Source organism: Eretmochelys imbricata, chromosome 17 (assembly GCF_965152235.1).
Source record: "Eretmochelys imbricata isolate rEreImb1 chromosome 17, rEreImb1.hap1, whole genome shotgun sequence".
Taxonomy (NCBI): domain Eukaryota; kingdom Metazoa; phylum Chordata; order Testudines; family Cheloniidae; genus Eretmochelys; species Eretmochelys imbricata.
The window spans coordinates 23,149,506-23,169,826 of NC_135588.1; the positions used below are offsets into that span (position 1 = coordinate 23,149,506).

Below are 20,321 nucleotides of genomic sequence, written 5' to 3' on the forward strand. Positions count from 1 at the left end.
GCCATGCCTCTGTGTAGTAGCCGGGGGGGGGGGACATGCCGCTGCTTCTGGGAGCTGCTTGAGGTAAGCGCCACCCGGAGCCTACACCCATGACTCCCTCCTGTGCCCCAAGCCCCTGCCCCAGCCTTGATCTCCCTCCCACCCTCCAAACCCCTCGATGCCAGCCTGGAGCACTCTCCTGCACCCCAAACCCCTCATCCCCAGCCAGAGCCCTCAAACACCTCTGCACCCTAACTCCCTGCCTCAGCGCAGAGCCCCCTCCTGCACTCCGAACCCTTCATCCCCAGCTCCACCCCAGAGCCCACACCTCCAGCCGGAGCCCTCACCCCCCCATCGCACCCCAACTCCCTGCCCCAACCCAGATCCCCCTCCTGAACCCTGAACTCCTCATCCCCAGCCCCACCCCAGAGCCCACACCCCCAGCCAGAGCTCTCACACATCTCTGCACCCTAACCCCCTGCCTCAGCGCAGAGCCCCCTCCTGCACTCCGAACCCCTCATCCCCAGCCCCACCCCAGAGCCCACACCTCCAGCCGGAGCCCTCACTGCCCCCTATCGCACCCCAACCCTCTGCCCCAACCCAGAGCCCCCTCCTGCACCCTGAACGCCTCATCCCCAGCCCCACCCCAGAGCCCACACCCCCAGCCAGAGCTCTCACACATCTCTGCACCCTAACCCCCTGCCTCAGCGCAGAGCCCCCTCCTGCACTCCGAACCCCTCATCCCCAGCCCCACCCCAGAGCCCACACCTCCAGCCGGAGCCCTCACTGCCCCCTATCGCACCCCAACCCTCTGCCCCAACCCAGAGCCCCCTCCTGCACCCTGAACTCCTCATCCCCAGCCCCACCCCAGAGCCCCCACCCCCAGGCGGAGCCCTCACCCCCCCATCCCACCCCAACCCCAATTTCATGAGCATTCATGGCCCGCCCTACAATTTCCATACCCAGATGTGGCCCTTGGACCAAAAGTTTGCCCACCCCTGATGTACAGCATAGAAGATGCTGCACAAACATATCTAATAAGTCTGGTTGACAAATAGCAAAATGTTTGGGAAAATTTTCACAACGAAATCAATCCCTTAAAATTCTGAATTTCGAACAGCTTTAAGGGGTGATTTTTGTGGAAATGTCTGCAAAACTATTTTGTTTTTTGTTGAAATATCAAAATTTGGAAAATGCTGATCAGATTTAGTATTAGTATTTAGTAGATTTGTAGAAACACTTATGAGAAAAGGTATGTGACCATGTTATTAACTGTATAACAACACATCTGCCACAGGGGCAGAGCTAAGGTTTTTTGGTAACTTCCTAGTTGGCATTTCTTGACTTCTGAGGTCTTTGCCATCCAACTTCACCCTGACTCTGTGATGGTGCTGGGGAGTCCCATGTTTATTGTTTCTCAGCAACTCCAGAAAACTGCTTCCAGGGTCTTCAAGTAAAAAGAGTCAGTTTTTAGCTGCCGGTCCCACAAACTCACCCTGGGCTCTGGGAGCCAAGCTAGTTTCCTTTGAACCAGTAATGCAAGCAAAATGATCAGTGACAAGAGGACAGTGTTATTGTCTTCTGTTGATTTGCATGGAACTCAGCAATGTTAGGATGAATTTGCCCCTAGGCACAGGGATAAACACAAGGACCTATGCTAAGTAAAGCTGGGCAAATTTTTGGCAAATTGCATTATTCTGCAAATAAATTGTTTCAGTCAACCCTAAACTGCCTGTAACTTTGTGCAGAGTTTGCTAAACCGTTTCCACCCCCTCGAAAAATTGAAATGTTTCAGTAATGCTGAAACATTCCAAGCTAAGACCTGCCAGGGGGCACCATCACCTCCTCCCTCTCTCTCAGTGAAATGGTGAAACTGAAACAAAAGCTTTCAAATCAGAGCAAACAAAACATTTTGTTAGACCTGACTCAAAATGTTCTCGGACTTTTCGATTCACGACATACTTTGAAAAAGTTCATTTTTTGTTTCACCCAAAATAAAGTTTGTCTTCAGTTTTTTCAGATTGCCAGCAACCAAAAAAGATTTTTTGCCCAGCTCTAATTTATGAGGTCTTAAGTGGGATTTAAGTGGTGCACAAGTATTGTGAAGATCCTCTGTACAAGGGGAATTTCATCTCTCACAGAGAGTCCACAAGATGCACAGCTGAGGAAATTGCTTTGCTGATTGCCTAAAGTGCACAAATCCATAGATTTTCAAGGCCAGAAAGGACCATTATGATAATCTAATTTGACCTCCCGCATGACTCCGGCTAGAAAGTGTCACCCAGCGAGTCCACAACTGCTGGCGGAACTAGAGAGTATCCTTGAGAAAGACACCCAAGCTCGATTTAAAGCTCCAAGGGATGGATAATCCACCTCATCCCTTGGTAAGTTGTTTCAATGTATGAGGACGGCATTTGATCAGGGCTTGCACCTGCAAGCCTTACAAAGGGCCCAGATGCTCTCCCTCAATCCTCTTGCATGTTACCTTGCATTTAAACACAAATCTTCTGGAGGCATCAGCAGTGGCTCCAGAGCTAAGGCTGTCCTGAAATTTGCATTTATAGAGTGACACCATCCCACTGTTAGCTATTGTACTCTCTTCCTCCCCAACTAACATCGTTTACTGCTGGGCATAGACCTAATTATTTGGGAAATTATTCCAAGCAAATGTTTAGTAGTTTGGGGCTAGGAATTAAAGACTCCTTTCGTAAGTGTAAAGTGTCAGTGGAATATTTCCCTCTAACAACTGAAGTGTTAAGTACGTGTAGTTCTAAATCAGTCTCAGACATATGCTAGTGGGGTTTAAAAAGAAAGTAAAGAGATGAGAGAATTATTCCCATTATTGATCCTAACTGGTTCTATTTACACTCGGGGAAGCCAACAGACAATGTATTAACTATCAAAGCACGCATCAGCTTCTCGCAGCAGTTACCCTTCTCCCATTGATGGCACTGGGATTGAGGGATGGAACAGCAGGGCGTGAGCGGGAGCTCAGAAGTCACCAGTGTTGAGGTCAGAGGGCCACTCTTTCCGGTCTGTAGCTGGAATCGTTTGAGTTCCTGAGACAGGAGGCTGAACTGTTCGATGTGGCTGCGGCACTGATCCTCCAGATCTCTCACTTGGGCCTGGCGGGGAAGCAAAGCAAAGTGAGGTACAAACACAGGCCCGAACTGGGACAAGGCTCTGAACAGCAGCGGTATTTGCTGTGTCGTTCCATGTAATGGAGCTGGGATTTTCAGAGAGGATGAAAGGAGGGAGGTGCCCACATCCCAGAGATGATCAGTAGGGGATGGCAGCCCCCGGGCCATAGGCCCTTTGAAAATCCCAGTCCCAATAGACAGGTTTAGGATTGGTTTCACTCTAAACCCAAGCTGAGCCATCACTGGTAAGCTGCTTTGTGCCTGCAATTTCCCCATTTCATTCCCATACAGGAGAAAAGGTAGGAGGGGCTGGAAGCGAGTCAAACAAGGCCCTTTGAGATCGGGGAGATGGGAAGGCTTTTCACATCTAAGTCATATCTCCAAAAGGGACTCCACCAGACTTAACTGATCTAGGGAGCCTCCCTGGGACATGAGGCCTCCAGCAGCTTCCCCACCAAACCACTGGGGGCAGAAGCCCTAACATTCCCCTCCTGGGCCAAGTTCATCCACGAGTGAGAGAGACTCCAGGGAGCAATAGAGCATCAAGGCCCCTGGACTATCCAAGAACCTGCACACGCCCCACTGATGTCACACAACCCACCTCCAGGAATTGTTTTCCACGGGGGACTGTGGATTGCAGCAGACGTAGGAAAGCGGAGGAGATGATTCTCCAGAGGGAGATGTGGGGGCTACGAGGATCACTTGAGAATCACCTGCACACCCCTGGCTTCCGGCCCCAGAGTGCCTCTCCTTCCTGTGTGCATGGCCCGCGCAGCTGGGCTCTTGTCCCAATAGGGGTTTAAAAATACACATAACCCATCTCCAACATAGCCTACTGCAGCTCCCACATCCAGCTCCCTCAATGCCCCCAGCCCACACAGCTTCCAGGGACCACCTGTCCTTTAACCCCGCTTTTAACCTCACTCCTAGCAAACAAACAAAACTTACTAAAGCCTGTTGGGAATGTCCTGTCTAAATACTTTTTCAACAGAAAATGTAGTTTCTGCAGGAAAATCTCCAATTTCCCCCAAATTTTTAATTTTTCAGGTCAGTTCAACACTAATCATGGTCTGCACGAGAGGCGGTGGTGCCTCATTGGAGGAGCTGTAGTTTGGGTGCCTTACATCTGTTCTTCTCTATGGGCTGGGCTCCCCTGTGGGACTACGTCTCGGATGATTAAGGCTGCGAGTTTGTCACGGAGGTCACGGATTCCGTGACTTTCCGTGACCTTCCGTGACTTCTGCAGCGGCCAGTGCACCTGGCTCACCGCACCGGCAGCTGCTGGGGCAGTCTCGGGCCCCCACAAACCCCAACCCCAGCAGCAGAGTTTGGGTGTGGGAGGGGGCAGGGGACTGGGGCATGGGAGGGGGTGAGGAGAGCTCTTGGCAGCGCTCACCAGGGGGGCTCCCCGGAAGCAACGACATCCCCCTCACTCAGCTGCTAGGCAGAGGCATGGCCAGGCAGCTCTGCGCGCTGCCCCTGCCTGCAGGCACCACCCCACTCAGCTCCCATTGACCCAGTTCCCAGCCAATGGGAGCTGCGAAGCCAGTGCTCTGGGTGGATGCAGTGTGCAGAGGTAAGCGCCGCCCAGAACCCGCCTCACCCCATCCCGTGCCCCAATCCCTGCCCCCTCCCACACCCGAATTCTGCTGCTGCTGGTGGGGAGGAGGCACAGAGCCAGGTAGGGAGCCTGCCAGCCCCGCCAACTCCTCCCTCCCCAGCAACAGCAGGGGTCCTGGGCCTAGTACCACGGCTCACCCCCCCGCCAGCACCAGCAGGGATCCCGGGTCGTGCACCACCCCTTTCCCTCCAGCACCCGGGCCGCCCTCCACCAGCACCCGCGGGGCCCCCGGGCAAACCTCCCCACCACCCCAAGTTTTAGTCACAGGCATTTTTAGTAAAAAACATGGACAGGTCACGGGCCATGAATTTTTGTTTACCGCCAGTGACCTGTCCGTGACTTTTACTAAAGATACCCGTGACTAAAACATAGCCTTACGCATGATGCACTGCAGTATCTTCTCTGAACATCTAGTTTACATCAGAAATGTCAAAATGAAAAATTTTGAGTCAACGTTTTCAAAGTTTTCCATTCCATGAAAATTTTTGATATGTTGAACTTTCGTCCGACTTTGGAATGAAAAACTACTGGAATTTTCTGTAGAAAAGAAATTCTGATTTTTGACCAACTCTAAAAATGACATATTTGAATCTCTTGTCCTTTTTCAGATGAGCACAAGACCTTTCCATTCAGTTTTTTAACAACTAACAAAATCATCCAAAGCACAGGACTTGGTGGTGATGGGCGACTTCGACAACCCAGACATCTGCTGGGAAAATAACACAGCAGGGCACAGATTATCCAACCAGTTCTTGGAATGTATTGGACACAATTTTTTATTTTAGAAGATGGAGAAAACTACTAGATTTGATTTTGACGAATAAGGAGGAACTGACTGAGAATTTGAAAGTGGAAGGCAACTGTGGTAAAAGTGATCATGAAATGGTAGAGTTCATGATTCTAAAGAATGGTAGGAGGGAGAACAGCACAATAAAGGCAATGGATTTCAAGAAGGCAGACTTTAGCAAACTCAGGGAGTTGGTAAGTGAAATCCCATGGGAAGCAAGTCTAAGGAGAAAAACAATTGAAGACAGCTGGCAGTTTTTCAAAGAGACATTATTAAGGCCACAAGAGCAAACTATCCCACTGTGTAGGAAAGATAGGAAGTATGGCAAGAGACCACCCTGGCTTAACCAGGAGATCTTGAATGATCTAAAACTCAAAAAAGAGTTCTACAAAAAGTGGAAACTTGGTCAAATTACAAAGGATGACTATAAACAAATAACACAAGTATGTAGGGACAAAATTAGAAAGGCCAGGGCACAAAACGAGATCAAACTAGCTAGAGACATAAAGTGCAACAAGAAAACATACTACAAATACATTAGAAGCAAGAGGAAGACCAAGGACAGGGTAGGCTCGTTACTCAATGAGGGGGGGAAATAACAACAGGAAATGGCAGAGGTCCTTAATGACTTCTTTATTTCGGTTTTCACCAAGAAGGTTGGTGGTGGTTGGACGCTAACATAGTGAATGACAATGAAAATGAGGTAGGATCAGAGTCTAAAATAGGGAAAGAACAAGTCAAAAATTACTTAAGACAAATTAGATGTCGTCAAAACACCAGGGCCTGATGAAATGCGTCCTAGAATACTCAAGGAGCTGACTGAGGCGATAGCTGAGCCATTAGTGATTATCTTTGAAAAGTCATGGAAGACGGGAGACATTCCAGAAGACTGAAAGAGGGCAAATCTAGTGCCCATCTATAAAAAGGAAAATAAGGACAACCTGGGGAATTACAGACCAGTCAGCTTTACTTCTGTACCCAGAAAGATAATGGAGCAAATAATTAAGAAATCAATTGCAAACACCTAGAAGATAATAAGGTGATAAGTAACAGTCAGCATGCATTTGTCAAGAACAAATAGTGTCAAACCAACCTGATAGCTTTCTTTGACAGGGTAACAAGCCTTCTGGATGGGGGGAAGCAATAGATGTGGTATATCTTGACTTTAGTAAGGCTTTTGATACTGTCTCACATGACCTTCTCATAAACAAACTAGGGAAATACAACCTAGATGGAGCTACTATAAGGTGGGTGCATAACTGGTTGGAAAACCGTTCCCAGAGAGTAGTTACCATTGGTTCACAGTCATGCTGGAAGGGCATAATGAGTGGGGTCCCACAGGATTGGTTCTGGGTCCGGTTCTGTTCAATATCTTCATCAAGATATTTAGATAACAGCATAGAGAATACATGTATAAAGTTTGCGGACGATACCAAGCTGGGAGGGGTTGCAACTGCTTTGGAGGATAGGATTAAAATTCAAAATGATCTGGACAAATGGGAGAAACGGTCTGAAGTAAATAGGATGAAATTCAATAAGGACAAATGCAAAGTACTCCACTTAGGAAGGAACAATCAGTTGCACACATACAAAATGGGAAATGACTGCCTAGGAAGGAGTACTGCAGAAAGGGATCTGGGGGTCATAGTGGATCACAAGCTAAATATGAGTCAACAGTGTAACACTGTTGCAAAAAAGCAAACATTATTCTGGGAATGTTGTAAGCAAGACATGAGAATAATTCTTCCGCTCTACTCTGCACTGATTAGGCCTCAACTGGAGTACTGTCTCCAGTTCTGGGCGCCACATTTCAGGAAAGATGTGGACAAATTGGAGAAAGTCCACAGAAGAGCAACAAAAATTATTAAAGGTCTAGAAAACATGACCTATGAGGGAAGATTGAAAAAACTGGGTTTGTTTAGTCTGGAGAAGAGAAGACTGATGGGGGACATGATAACAATTTTCAAGTACATAAAAGGTTGTTACAAGGAGGACGGAGAAAAATTGTTCTTCTTAACCTCTGGGGATAGGACAAGAAGCAATGGGCTTAAATTGCAGCAAGGGCGGTTTAGATTGGACATTAGGAAAAAATTCCTGTCAGAGTGGTTAAGCACTAGAATAAATTGCCTAGGGAGGTTGTGGAATCTCCATCATTGTGGATTTTTAAGAGCCGGGTGAGCAAACACCTGTCAGGGATGGTCTAGATAATACTTAGTTCTGCCTTGAGTGTAGGGTACTGACTAGATGACCTCTCGAGGTCCCTTCCCACCCATGATTCTATGAACTCCTGACAATGACTGCATTTTACTTCAGAGGAATAAACCGTTTGCAGCGCTTGAGTCCATTCCGTTACTTGCCTGACATCACTGGATCAACAGTTTTCATACTTAATACAGTAAGCATAAGAGACCACCCCATGGCTATTCAACAGTGTTAAGACTGACAAATGAGAGCTAGTCAGCTTTACACTGAGCGAGGTGATCTGATGCCCTGCCCACCTTACAGAGGTTTTTAGATTCTAACAAACCAAAGATTGCTAATTATTCATACCTCTGCCTTTTCCCTGCTCTACCATATACAATGACTGCTGATTCCACCCATTAGCTAACCCCTTATCTGTAAACATAAGTTATCCCACCAATTCCCCTTCTCCTCTAAGGTGTGATCTATACTTAAATCTTAGGTCAACATAGTTACAGCACTCAGGCAGTGAGAGCCATGCCTGGAATCAGATTGGAGGAGCAGGGAGCTGAGAGGGGGCAGCCAGGATCTCAACAGGGACCCAAGACGCCGGTGGGCAGCAGGGCTCCCAGCAGGGAGACCGGGTGGCAGCCCAACCCAAGAGCCTGGGTGGCAGCACCAGCTCGGAGTGGAGACCAGACAGCAGTTCATCTGGGGAGCAGGAAGGCTTGTCAATTTCACAGATTCAGTGGAGTCATGAAATTGACAAGACAGTCAACAGCAGATTTAAGGAATGCAGTGTCTTCACAGACACTGCATCACCCTAACTACACCGACATAAGCCCTACGCCTCTTGTGGAGATAGAGTTATTATGTTGGTGTAGTAGGGCACTTACTTCGGCAGGAGCAAGGTTGTAGTGTAGACACTGACATAGTTAGGTTGACATAAGCTGCCTTATGTCAACATAACTCTGCCATGGACCAAGCCAGAGAAGCTGAAAAAACGGAAAACCTGGAAAAGCTCACAAAAACTGAAAAAACAACCAACCCATTGTGTTGGATTTTTTTCTGAGAAAGAAAAGGTTTTAACAAGTAAGTGCTCTGCTCTGTAAAGCAGCAGCAGTAGCAGCCTTTTCATTATTTTAGCTCTACTTTTTAGAGATAACACCATACTAACACAACAGGAATCCATGTCTAACATACACCCCACACAATAGTCAGAGTTAAGCAGCAGCAGGAGGAAAATGCCCTGCTCAATTATCTCAGTACCTGCATGCAATCCAAGGTATTCTGTCAGCAAGGAAAAGAGCAAACAGAGATTTAAAACCACATATCAGCATTTTCATTAACCAAAAATCAAGACACTGCAAAGCATAACAAAATCCTCAGTTTAGGAAGCATTCTTCTCCCAGTTAGTACACAATAAGTGTTGAGACCCTCTGAGACGTCCCTCCCCCCAGCTGCTAAAATAAATTCCACAGATGGAAAGCATGCATCAGAGTGCTGCTACCTCAGAAACACTCACACTCGCCAAGGGCCTCCCTCAAGAAGTGCCTTTTAATCATGAATCTCAAACCCTTTTCTCCCAACCACACTTGTGGCTGACAATTCCCTGAACTAGCTGATCTCCTGCATCAGAGCTCCACACAATGCTGGAAAGACAGAGGGGTTGAGTGAGCAAGTTACAATGTCCTCATTCTTGGAGCTGAACGAGCCCTGGCACAACTTAGAGCAGCTACCAGACTGCTCTAAGAGTATGTCTGTACTGCAGCGGAGAGATAGAACTCCCAAGTGGGGCAGACATACACACACACACTAGTTCTGCTTGAACTAGCATGCTACAAATTGCAGAGCGGCCGCAGTGGCAGTGGCTGGGCTGGCCTCCGAGCACAACCCCAACTGAGGTAAGTCCCAAGTAGCAGCTTTACAGGTCTCAATAATGGGCACGTTCTTAAGGAAAGCTGCAGAAATGGTAATGAACCTTGTAGAATGAGTGCGTATATTCAAAAGTGGTTGAATATTGTGAGATTCATAACAAAAGTCAATGCAGACAGATATCCACTTGGAAAGCTTCTGGTTAGAGGCTGCAGACACTTCTGCTCTATCTGCTAGCAAGACGAACAGCCTGTGGGTCTTTCTGAAGGACTCTGTCCTATCCAGACAGAAGGCACGGGCTCTCCTGATGTCAAGGGTGTGCAGCAGTGCCTCCTGGTTACCTAGATGTGGTTTGGGGTGGAAGACAGGCAGGTGAATGGGCTGATTGATATGGAACGCAGAAGAAACCTTGGATAAGAATTTGGGGTGGGGCCTCAGTGTGACCTCATCCTTAAAAAATATGGTGAAAGGGGAGCTGACATGACAGCTATCAGGAATGCCATTTTCATCGACAAATGGAGCAGTGAGCTGGTAGCCATTTGTTCAAATCGTGGTCTTGTGAGGCATTTAAGGACCAGATTGAGGTCCCATACTGGAGTAGGATGTTGGACTAGTGGATAGAAGTTTCCAATCCTTTCAGGAATCTCACTGTGGCTGGCAAAGACCGAATAATCCTCTCTTGGGGGGTGGAAAGCTATGATTGCTGCCAGGTGGACACTTATGCAGCTCATCGATAGTCCCGAGATTTTTAGAGTTAGAAGGTAGTCCAGTATATCCAGAAGCAATGAGGTCATCAGTGAAGCATGCCTGAGGTCACAACATCTGGCCAACCTGGTCCATTTCTCAGAGTACATGCAGTGAGCAGTTTGTTTCCTGCTATATGTTAGTATTCTTTTTACGTCATCTGAGCAGGTTGCTTCTAGTCCTGTTAGCAATCGACCAACCATGCACAGAGACGTTGCACTGCGAGATTGGGGGGAAGGATCTGCCTGCCTTTCTGGGACAGAAGATGAGGAGCAATGTGGAGAATGATCAGAGAGCAAAATGGCCAGCTGTATCAGATAAGGAAACCACGTTTGCTTGGGCCAGGTCGGAACTATTAGGAGGACTCTGGCTTTGTCTTTCTTTATTTTGAGCATAGTTTTGGCTATTAGGGGAGTCGGTGGGAATGCACACAGGAGAGTTGATGACCACTGAAGGTGCAAAGTATCCCGCAGGGCCTGGAGAGTCAGTCTGTACCTCAAGCAGAAGTGGGTACATTTCTTGTTTGACTCTGTGGCAAAGGAGTCTACCGGAGGCGTGTCCCTGTTGACAGATTTCAGAGTAGCAGCCGTGTTAGTCTGTATTTGCAAAAAGAAAAGGAGGACTTGTAGAACCTTAGAGACTAACAAATTTATTTGAGCATAAGCTTTCATGAGCTACAGCTCACTTCATCGGATGCATGGAGAAATAGTTTTACTTTGTGTAATGACCCATCCACCCCCAGTCTCTATTCAAGCCTAAGTTAACTGTATCCAGTTTGCAAATTAATTCCAATTCAGCAGTCTCTCATTGGACTCTGTTTTCGAAGTTTTTGTGTTGAAGTAGTGCCACTTTTAGGTCTGTAATTGAGTGACCAGAGAGACTGAAGTGTTCTCCAACTGGTTTTTGAATGTTATAATTCTTGACGTCTGATTTGTGTCCATTTATTCTTTTATGTAGAGACTGTCCAGTTTGGCCAATGTACATGGCAGAGGGGCACTGCTGGCACATGATGGCATATATCACATTGGTAGATGTGCAGGTGAACGAGCCTCTGATGGTGTGGCTGATGTGATTAGGCACTATGATGGTGTCCCCTGAATAGATATGTGGACACAGTTGGCAACAGGCTTTGTTGCAAGGATACATTCCTGGGTTAGTGGTTCTGTTGTGTGGTGTGTGGTTGCTAGTGAGTATTTGTTTCAGGTTGGGGGGCTGTCTGTAAGCAAGGACTGGCCTGTCTCCCAAGATCTGTGAGAGTGATGGGTCGTCCTTCAGGATAGGTTGTAGACCCTTGATGATGCGTTGGAGAGGTTTTAGTTGGGGGCTGAAGGTGACGGCTAGTGGCGTTCTGTTATTTTCTTTGTTGGGCCTGTCCTGTAGTAGGTGACTTCTGGGTTCTCTTCTGGCTCTGTTAATCTGTTTCTTCACTTCAGCAGGTGGGTATTGTAGTTGTAAGAATGCTTGATAGAGATCTTGTAGGCGTTTGTCTCTGTCTCAGGGGTTGGAGCAAATGCGGTTGTATCACAGAGCTTGGCTGTAGACAATGGATCGTGTGGTGTGGTCTGGATGAAAGCTGGAGGCATGTAGATAGAAACAGCCATCAGTAGGTTTCCGGTATAGGGCGGTGTCTATGTGAACATCGCTTATTAGCACCATAGTGTCCCAGAAGTTGATCTCTTGTGTGGACTGGACCAGGCTGAAGTTGATGGTGGGATGGAAATTGTTGAAATCATGGTGGAATTCCTCAAGGGCTTCTTTTCCATGGGTCCAGATGATGAAGATGTCATCAATGTAGCGCAAGTAGAGTAGGGGCATTAGGGGACTAGAGCTGAGGAAGCGTTGTTCTAAGTCAGCCATAAAAGTGTTGGCATACTGTGGGGCCATGCGCGTACCCATAGCAGTGCCGCTGATTTGAAGGTCTACATTGTCCCCAAATGTGAAATAGTTATGGGTGGGGACAAAGTCACAAAGTTCAGCCACCAGGTTTGCCGTGACATTATCGGGGATACTTGTTCCTGACGGCTTGTAGTCCATCTTTGTGTGGAATGTTGGTGTAGAGGGTTCTACATCCATATTGGCCAGGGATGGTGTTTTCAGGAAGATCACCAATGGATTGTAGTTTCCTCAGGAAGTCAGTGGTGTCTCGAAGATAGCTGGGAGTGCTGGTAGCGTAGGGCCTGAGGAGGGAGCCTACATGCCAGACGATCCTGCTGTCAGGGTGCCTATGCCTGAGATGATGGGGTGTCCAGGATTTCCAGGTTTATGGAACTTGGGTAGCAGATAGAATACCCCAGGTCAGGGTTCCAGGGGTGTGTCTGTGCGGATTTGTCCTTGTGCTTTTTCAGGGAGTTTCTTGAGCAAATGCTGTAGTTTCTTTTGGTAACCCTCAGTGGGATCAGAGGGTAATGGCTTGCAGAAAGTGGTGTTAGAGAGCTGCCTAGCAGCCTCTTGTTCATATTCCGACCTATTCATTATGAGAACACATGGTGTAATTTACTGGGGTCTGTTTCCCACTCGTGGTCTTCCAAGATGTGCCTGCTGAATGCATCTGCGGTCACATTCTGAACCCTTGGGAGACAGGCTGCTGTGATTGCAATCTGATTGCATATGCACCAATTCCAAAGCTTGACAGACTTGGCACAGAAGGAGGGGAATCTTGCCCCTCCTTTGCGACTGCTGAAAAACATGCATGATGTATCGTCCATCATGATCTTTATGTGTTTGCTGTGGGCAGTGGTAGGAAATGAAGACAGGCATATCTGACCAATCTGAGTTTCAGGAGGTTGATTTGCAGCATCAGCTCTTATGACATCCACTTGTCCTGGGTCACGTGAGTGTCTAGATGCATTCCCCATCATAACAGAGAGGTGTCCATCATTATGATGACTGTTGGGGAAGAATGTGCAAACGGAACTCCTGTACACACATTGTGATGGTCTTTCCACCAGCTGAGGGATTGTTTTACATAGGTAGGTATGGAAAGAAGCATATTTAAACGGAGTCTGTTTGGTGAATAAAACAGTTCTGAGCCACCCTTGAAGGCAGCGCATTATGTTCTGTGACGAAAGTGGTGGCTGCCATGTGCCCCAGTAATTGAAGATAGCTCCTGACTGTGGTTTGGGGGCTGAGCTGAACTGTGTTGGCTATGTTGGAAATGGCCACAAACCTGTGTGGAGGAAGGCAGGCTCTCGCTGTTACCAAACAGAGATGTGCCCCTATGAACTCGAAGCTTTGCACAGGGGTCAAACTGGATTTTGGATGTTCAACTGCAGTCCCAACTCAAAGAAGAGATCTGTGGCCTTGGAAGACATCAGTTTGAGGGAGTGGCCTTTCAGTAGCCAATCGTCCAGGTAAGAAAATACTAAGATACCTTTCCTGCAGAGCTTCGCTGGTACTACTGACATGACTTTCGAGAAGAACCTCGGGGCAGATGACAGGCCAAAGGGGAGCACTCAGTATTGAAGGTGATACTGGCCGATAGTGAAACACTGGAATCATTTGTGGGATGGGTGGAGAGCGATATGGAAATATGCATCTTGAAGGTCAAGGACTGAGAACCAATCCCCTTGCTCTAATGACAGAATTACCACTGTAAGTGTCACCATTTTGAATTTTTGTGTCTTCACACAGGTGTTCAGTAGTCTCAAACCTAGGATGGGTCTCCAACTTCCACTCTTTCTTGGTATCAGGAAGTACCTATAATAAAACCCCTTCCTTCTGTGCTGCATGGGGACTGGTTCTATAGCTCCCAAGTGTAAGAGAGTGTCTCCTTCTTGAAGAAGCAAGCTCTTGTGAGAGGGACAGGGAAGGGGGGTTTATTGATGGAAGTGTAGTAAAGTGGATAGTGTATCCTGTGAAGATGATCACTAAAACCCACTTGTCCGTAGTGATCAACTCCCAAGTCCACCTGAAGTGCTGAAGGCGGTCACTGAAGGGAGGAAGGCTGGTGAATCGGTGCAGCTGAAGAGGATGAGGATGGTAATTCAAGCCCTCTACCAACCCATCAGAATTGCTGCTTGGAGGTGGATAGTTGCAAGGCAGGAGGTTGAGAAGTGGATTGTTTCCTCCTCTGGAATCTCTGCCTCTTCTGGTGCAGTTCATACGACCTCTGGGAGGTAATGAATTGGGCAAGGTGGGATCACTGGGTCTTTTGGGACTTGTTGAGCTTTCTCTTGTAGGTGAGTGTGGAAATACCAAGAGACCATACGGTAGCTCTAGAGTCCCTTAATATTTGCAGAGACTTGTCTGTGCTATCTGCGAACAACTTAGACCCATCAAAAGAGAGGTCCTCTACTGTATTCTGGACCTCTTTTGGGAATCCAAGGAGTTGGAGCCAGGAAACCCCTCACATAACTATCACTGTAGCAATCAAACAGGAAGCAGTATCAGCGGCATCAAGGGAGGTTTGTAGAGCTGTTCTGGCAAGTAGTTGGCCCTCCACAATAATTGCCTGGAACTGCTCTTTGGGCTCTTTCAGTAGGTGATCCACAAAATAGTTCATCTTGGTACAATTCAAGGATTGTACTTTGCTATTAACACCTGAAAACTGGTGTTTCTAAATTAGAAGGAAGCCGAAGAATAAGATTAAGGGGCACATGACTTATGAGAAGAGGCTGAGGGAACTGGTCTTATTTAATCTAAAGAAGAGAAGAGCGAGGGGGGATTTGATAGAAGCCTTCAACTACCTGAAAGGGAGTTCTAAAGAGGATGGAGCTCGGCTGTTCTCAGTGGTGGCAGATGACAGAAGGAGAAATAGTCTCAAGTTGCAGTGTGGGAGGTTTAAATTGGATATTAGGAAAAACTTTTTCACTAGGAGGGTGTTGAAGCCCGGGAATGGGTTACCTAGGGAGGTGGTGGAATTTCCATCCTTAAAAACCTCTAAGGCCTGGCTTGACAAAGCCCTGGCTGGGATGATTTAGTTGGTGTTGGTCCTACTTTGAGCAGGGGGTTGGACTAGATGACTTCCATTTGAAGCCAGGAGAACTGGGCATAACCTCCCCATAAAGAATACTACTAACTAACTATGGATATAAACTGGCCATCGGGAAGTTTAGACTTGAAATTAGACGAAGGTTTCTAACCGTCAGAGGAGTGAAGTTCTGGAATAGTCTTCCAAGGGAAGCAGTGGGGGCAAAAGACCTATCTGGCTTTAAGATTAAACTCGATAAGCTTATGGAGGAAATGGTATGATGGGATAACATGATTTTGGCAATTAATTGATCTTTAAAGATTCATGGTAAATAGGCCCAACGGCCTATGATGGGATGTTAGATGGGGTGGGATCTGAGTTACTACAGAGAATTCTTTCCTGGGTATCTGGCTGGTGAATCTTGCCCACATGATCAGGGTTCAGCTGATCGCCATATTTGAGGTCAGGAAGGAATTTTCCTCCAGGGCAGATTAGAAGAGGCCCTGGGGGTTTTTCGCCTTCCTCTGTAGCTTGGGGCACGGGTCACTTGCTGGAGGATTCTCCGCGCCTTGAAGTCTTTAAACCACGATTTGAGGACTTCAATAGCTCAGACAGAGGTGAGAGGTTTATTGCAGGAGTGGGTGGGTGAGATTCTGTGGCCTGCATTGTGCAGGAGGTCAGACTAGATGATCATAATGGTCCCTCCTCACCTTAATATCTGTCAGTCTATGAGTCTATGAACTAGTACCTATCTAAATGCAACACGAGAGAAAATAAAAGAAATAAAATTCTCAAAAAAATAAAAAGATGACAAAATACACTACTACTACTATTTACTAACTATTGAAACTCACATTAAGACTCTGACTAACTATTAAAAAGAAAAGAGGATAAAGTTGAGGAAATCTCTCTGAGGCAACTGCCAGAGCTCCGTCTCAGGCCAAGGCGGTCGAGAAGGAACGGAAAGCGTTTCTCCTGCGTAGTGTGACATAACAACAGCACGGGACACGAGACTGCCTAACACACATGCACGGGCCAAACAGACAATGTTATGAGAAATCTCCAATTGCAGGCACAGGGGGCGCTAGCACACCGAGAGTGGAGCACCCGTCAGGACACTACTCAAAGAAGAATTAATTACTAGCTCAAGATCTTGGCCTGATGGGACAGACACTGAACTGAACTTTCATTAGCAGCCAGAGAAAGAATAAAGATAGGCAATAACCTCCACAGTGGAGTCATCTTCTAAATCTAATTTTATTACTGAGCGCAAGCTTCCAGCAGGGAAGTGAGGACAAACCTCTGTTCAGAATTAAGGCTATGCTGAAAAGCAATACACACGTATTATAATTTGGGAATACACAGTTAAGGCACCCAAACAGCATTATAAGATGGATGGATTCACCAAGGGTAAGTCATGCCTGACTAATCTAATTGCCTTCCATGACGAGATAACTGGTTCTGTGGATGAAGGGAAAGCAGTGGACGTGTTGTTCCTTGACTTTAGCAAAGCTTTTGACACGGTCTCCCACAGTACTCTTGCCAGCAAGTTAAAGAAGTATGGGCTGGATGAATGGACTATAAGATGGACAGAAAGCTGGCTAGATTGTCGGGCTCAACGGGTAGTGATCAATGGCTCCATGTCTAGCTGGCAGCCGGTATCAAGTGGAGTGCCCCAAGGGTCGGTCCTAGGGCCGATTTTGTTCAATATCTTCATAAATGATCTGGAGGATGGTGTGGATTGCACCCTCAGCAAGTTTGCAGATGACACTAAACTGAGAGGAGAGGTAGATACGCTGGAGAGTAGGGATAGGATACAGAGGGACCTAGACAAATTGGAGGATTGGGCCAAAAGAAATCTGATGAGGTTCAACAAGGACAAGGGTAGAGTCCTGCACTTAGGACAGAAGAATCCCATGCACCGCTACAGACTAGGGACCGAATGGCTAGGCAGCAGTTCTGCAGAAAAGGACCTAGGGGTTTCAGTGGACGAGAAGCTGGATATGAGTCAACAGTGAGCCCTTGTTGCCAAGAAGGCCAATGGCATTTTGGGATGTATAAGTAGGGGCATTGCCAGCAGATCGAAGGACGTGATCGTTCCCATCTATTCGACACTGGTGAGGCCTCATCTGGAGTATTGTGTCCAGTTTTGGGCCCCACACTACAAGAAGGATGTGGAAAAATTGGAGAGAGTTCAGTGGAGGGCAACAAAAATGATTAGGGGACTGGAACACATGAGTTATGAGGAGAGACTGAGGGAACTGGGATTGTTTAGTCTACAGAAGAGAAGAATGAGGGGGGATTTGATAGCTGCTTTCAACTACCTGAAAGGGGGTTCCAAAGAGGATGGCTCTAGACTGTTCTCAGTGGTAGCAGATGACAGAACAAGGAGTAATGGTCTCAAGTTGCAGTGGGGGAGATTTAGGTTGGATATTAGGAAAAACTTTTTCACTAGGAGGGTGGTGAAACACTGGAATGCATTACCTAGGGAGGTGGTGGAATCTCCTTCCTTAGAAGTTTTTAAGGTCAAGCTTGACAAAGCCCTGGCTGGGATGATTTAATTGGGGATCAGTCCTACTTTGAGCAGGGGGTTGGACTACATGACCTCCTGAGGTCCCTTCCAACCCTGATATTCTATGATTCTAACATAATTATAGTTATTGTCTGGTGTCACTGCAGTGACACCAGACAATAACTATAACTATCTTTATAGCATTTTAATGGTTGTGGCCCTGGATTAGATTAAAATGGTTTTTTAAAACAGAATATTTTTCTCTCTCTTTTTCCTTCCTATTGTCACTGGATTGCAGTGCAGCTCCTTGTCTGCCAGGTGGAGACATGGGGGACTTCAATCACCCTGATATCTGCTGGGAGAGCAATACAGCAGTGCAGAGATAATCCAAGAAGTTTTTGGAGAGTGTTGGGAACAACTTCCTGCTGCAGGTGCTGGAGGAACCAACTAGGGGCTGTGCTCCTCTTGACCAGCTGCTCACAAACAGGGAAGAATTGGTGGGGGAAGTAGAAATGGGTGGCAACCTGGGGAACAGTGACCATGAGATGATCGAGTTCAGGATCCTCACACAAGGAAGAAAGGAGAACAGCAGAATACGGACCTTAGACTTCAGAAAAGCAGACTTTGACTCCCTCGGGGAACTGATGGGCAGGATCCCCTGGGAAGCTAAAATGAGGGGGAAAGGAGTCCAGGAGAGATGACTGTATTTTCAAGAAGCCTTATTGAGGGCGCAGGAACAAACCATCCTGATGTGCAGAAAGAATAGCAAATAGGGCAGGCAACCAGCTTGGTTTAACAGAGAAATCTCAGGTGAGCTTAAACAAAAAAAGGAAGTTTACAAGAAGTTGAAACTGGGACAGCTGACTTGGGAGGAGTATAAAAATATTGCTTGGGCATGCAGGAGTGAAATCAGGAAGGCCAAAGCACAATTGGAGTTGCAGCTAGCAAGGATGTTAAGAGTAACAAGAAGGGTTTCTACAGGTATGTTAGCAACTAGAAGAAGGTCAGGGAAAGTGTGGGATCCTTACTGAATGGGGGAGGCAACCTAGTGACAGAGGATGTGGAAAAAGCTAATGTACTCAAATGCTTTTTCTGCCTTGGTCTTCACAAAGTCAGCTCCCAGACTGCTGCACGGGGCAGCACAGTTTGGGGAGGAGGTGAGCAGCCCTCAGTGGTGAAAGAAGTAGTTCGGAACTATTTAGAAAAGCTGGACATGCACAAGTCCGTGGGGCCAGATGCACTGCATCCTAGGGTGCTGAGGGAGTTGGCTGATGTGATTGCAGAGCCATTGGTCATTATCTTTGAAAACTCATGGCAATCGGGGGAGGTACCAGATGACTGGGAAAAAGGCAAATATAGTGCCCATCTTTAAAAGGAAGTAGGAGAAACCAGGGAATATAGACTGGTCAGCCTCACCTCAGTCCCCGGAAAAATCATGGAGCAGATCCTCAAGGAATCCTTTCTGAAGCACGTAGAGAAGGGGAAGGTGATTAGGAACAGTCAACATGGATTCACCAAGGACAAGTCATGCCTGACCAACCTTATTGCCTTCTATGATGAGATAACTGGCTCTGTGGATATGGGGAAAGTGGTGGGCATGATATACCTTGATTTTAGCAAAGCTTTTGATATGGTCTCCCACAGTATTCTTGCCAGCAAGTTAAAGAAGTATGGATTAGATGAATGGACTATAAGGTGGACAGAAAGCTGGCTAGATAGTCGGGTCAATGGGTAATGATCAACGGTTTGATGTCTAGTTGGGGGCAGCCGGTATCAAACGGAGTGCCCCAGGGTTTGGTCCTGGGGCCGGTTTTGTTCAACATCTTCATTAATGATCTGGATGGCGGGATAGATTGCACCCTCAGCAAGTTCACAGATGACACTAACATGCGGGGAGGGGCAGATATGCTGGAGGGTAGGAATCGGGTCCAGAGTGACCTAAACAAATTGGAGAATTGGGAAAGAAATCTGATGAGGTTCAACAAGGACAAGTGCAGAGTCCTCCACTTAGGACGGAAGAATCCCATGCACTGCTATAGCCTGAGGACGGACTGCCTATGTGGCAGTTCTGCAGAAAAGGACCTAGGGGTTACAGTGGATGAGAAGCTGGATACGAGTCAACAGTGTGCCCTTGTTGCCAAGAAGGCTAACCACATATTGGGCTGCATTAGTAGGAGCATTGCCAGTAGATTAAGGGATGTGGTTATTCCCATCTATTCAGCACCGGTGAGGCCACATCTGGAGTACTGCATCCAGTTTTGGGCCCCCCACTACAAGAAGGATGTGGACAAATTGGAGAGAGTCCAGCGGAGGGCAACGAAAATGATTAGGGGGCTGGGACACATGACTTATGAGGAGAGGCTGAGGGAACACGGCTTCTTTTCTAGGGAGAAGAAGAGTGAGGGGGGATTTGATAGAAGCCTTCAACTACCTGAAGGGGGGTTCCAAAGAGGATGAAGCTCAGCTGTTCTCAGTGATGCCAGATGACAGAACAAGGAGCAATGGTCTCAAGTTGCAGTGGGGGAGGTCTAGGTTGGAAATTAGGAAACACTATTTCACTAGGAGGGTGGTGA

At 47.2% G+C, this 20,321-nt stretch overlaps 1 protein-coding gene across 1 annotated transcript in view; it reads right to left on the bottom strand.

Annotated features, from left to right (window-relative positions):
* TSPOAP1 (TSPO associated protein 1) overlaps positions 1-20,321 on the bottom strand; it is a 231,866-nt gene that overhangs the window by 126,640 nt on the left and 84,905 nt on the right. The window contains exons 12-13 of the mRNA XM_077836656.1: positions 8,978-8,998; positions 2,912-3,104 (exon numbers count right to left, since the gene is read on the bottom strand). Coding sequence (XP_077692782.1) covers positions 2,912-3,104; positions 8,978-8,998 — 214 coding nt within the window. The remainder of the gene's footprint in view (positions 1-2,911; positions 3,105-8,977; positions 8,999-20,321) is intronic.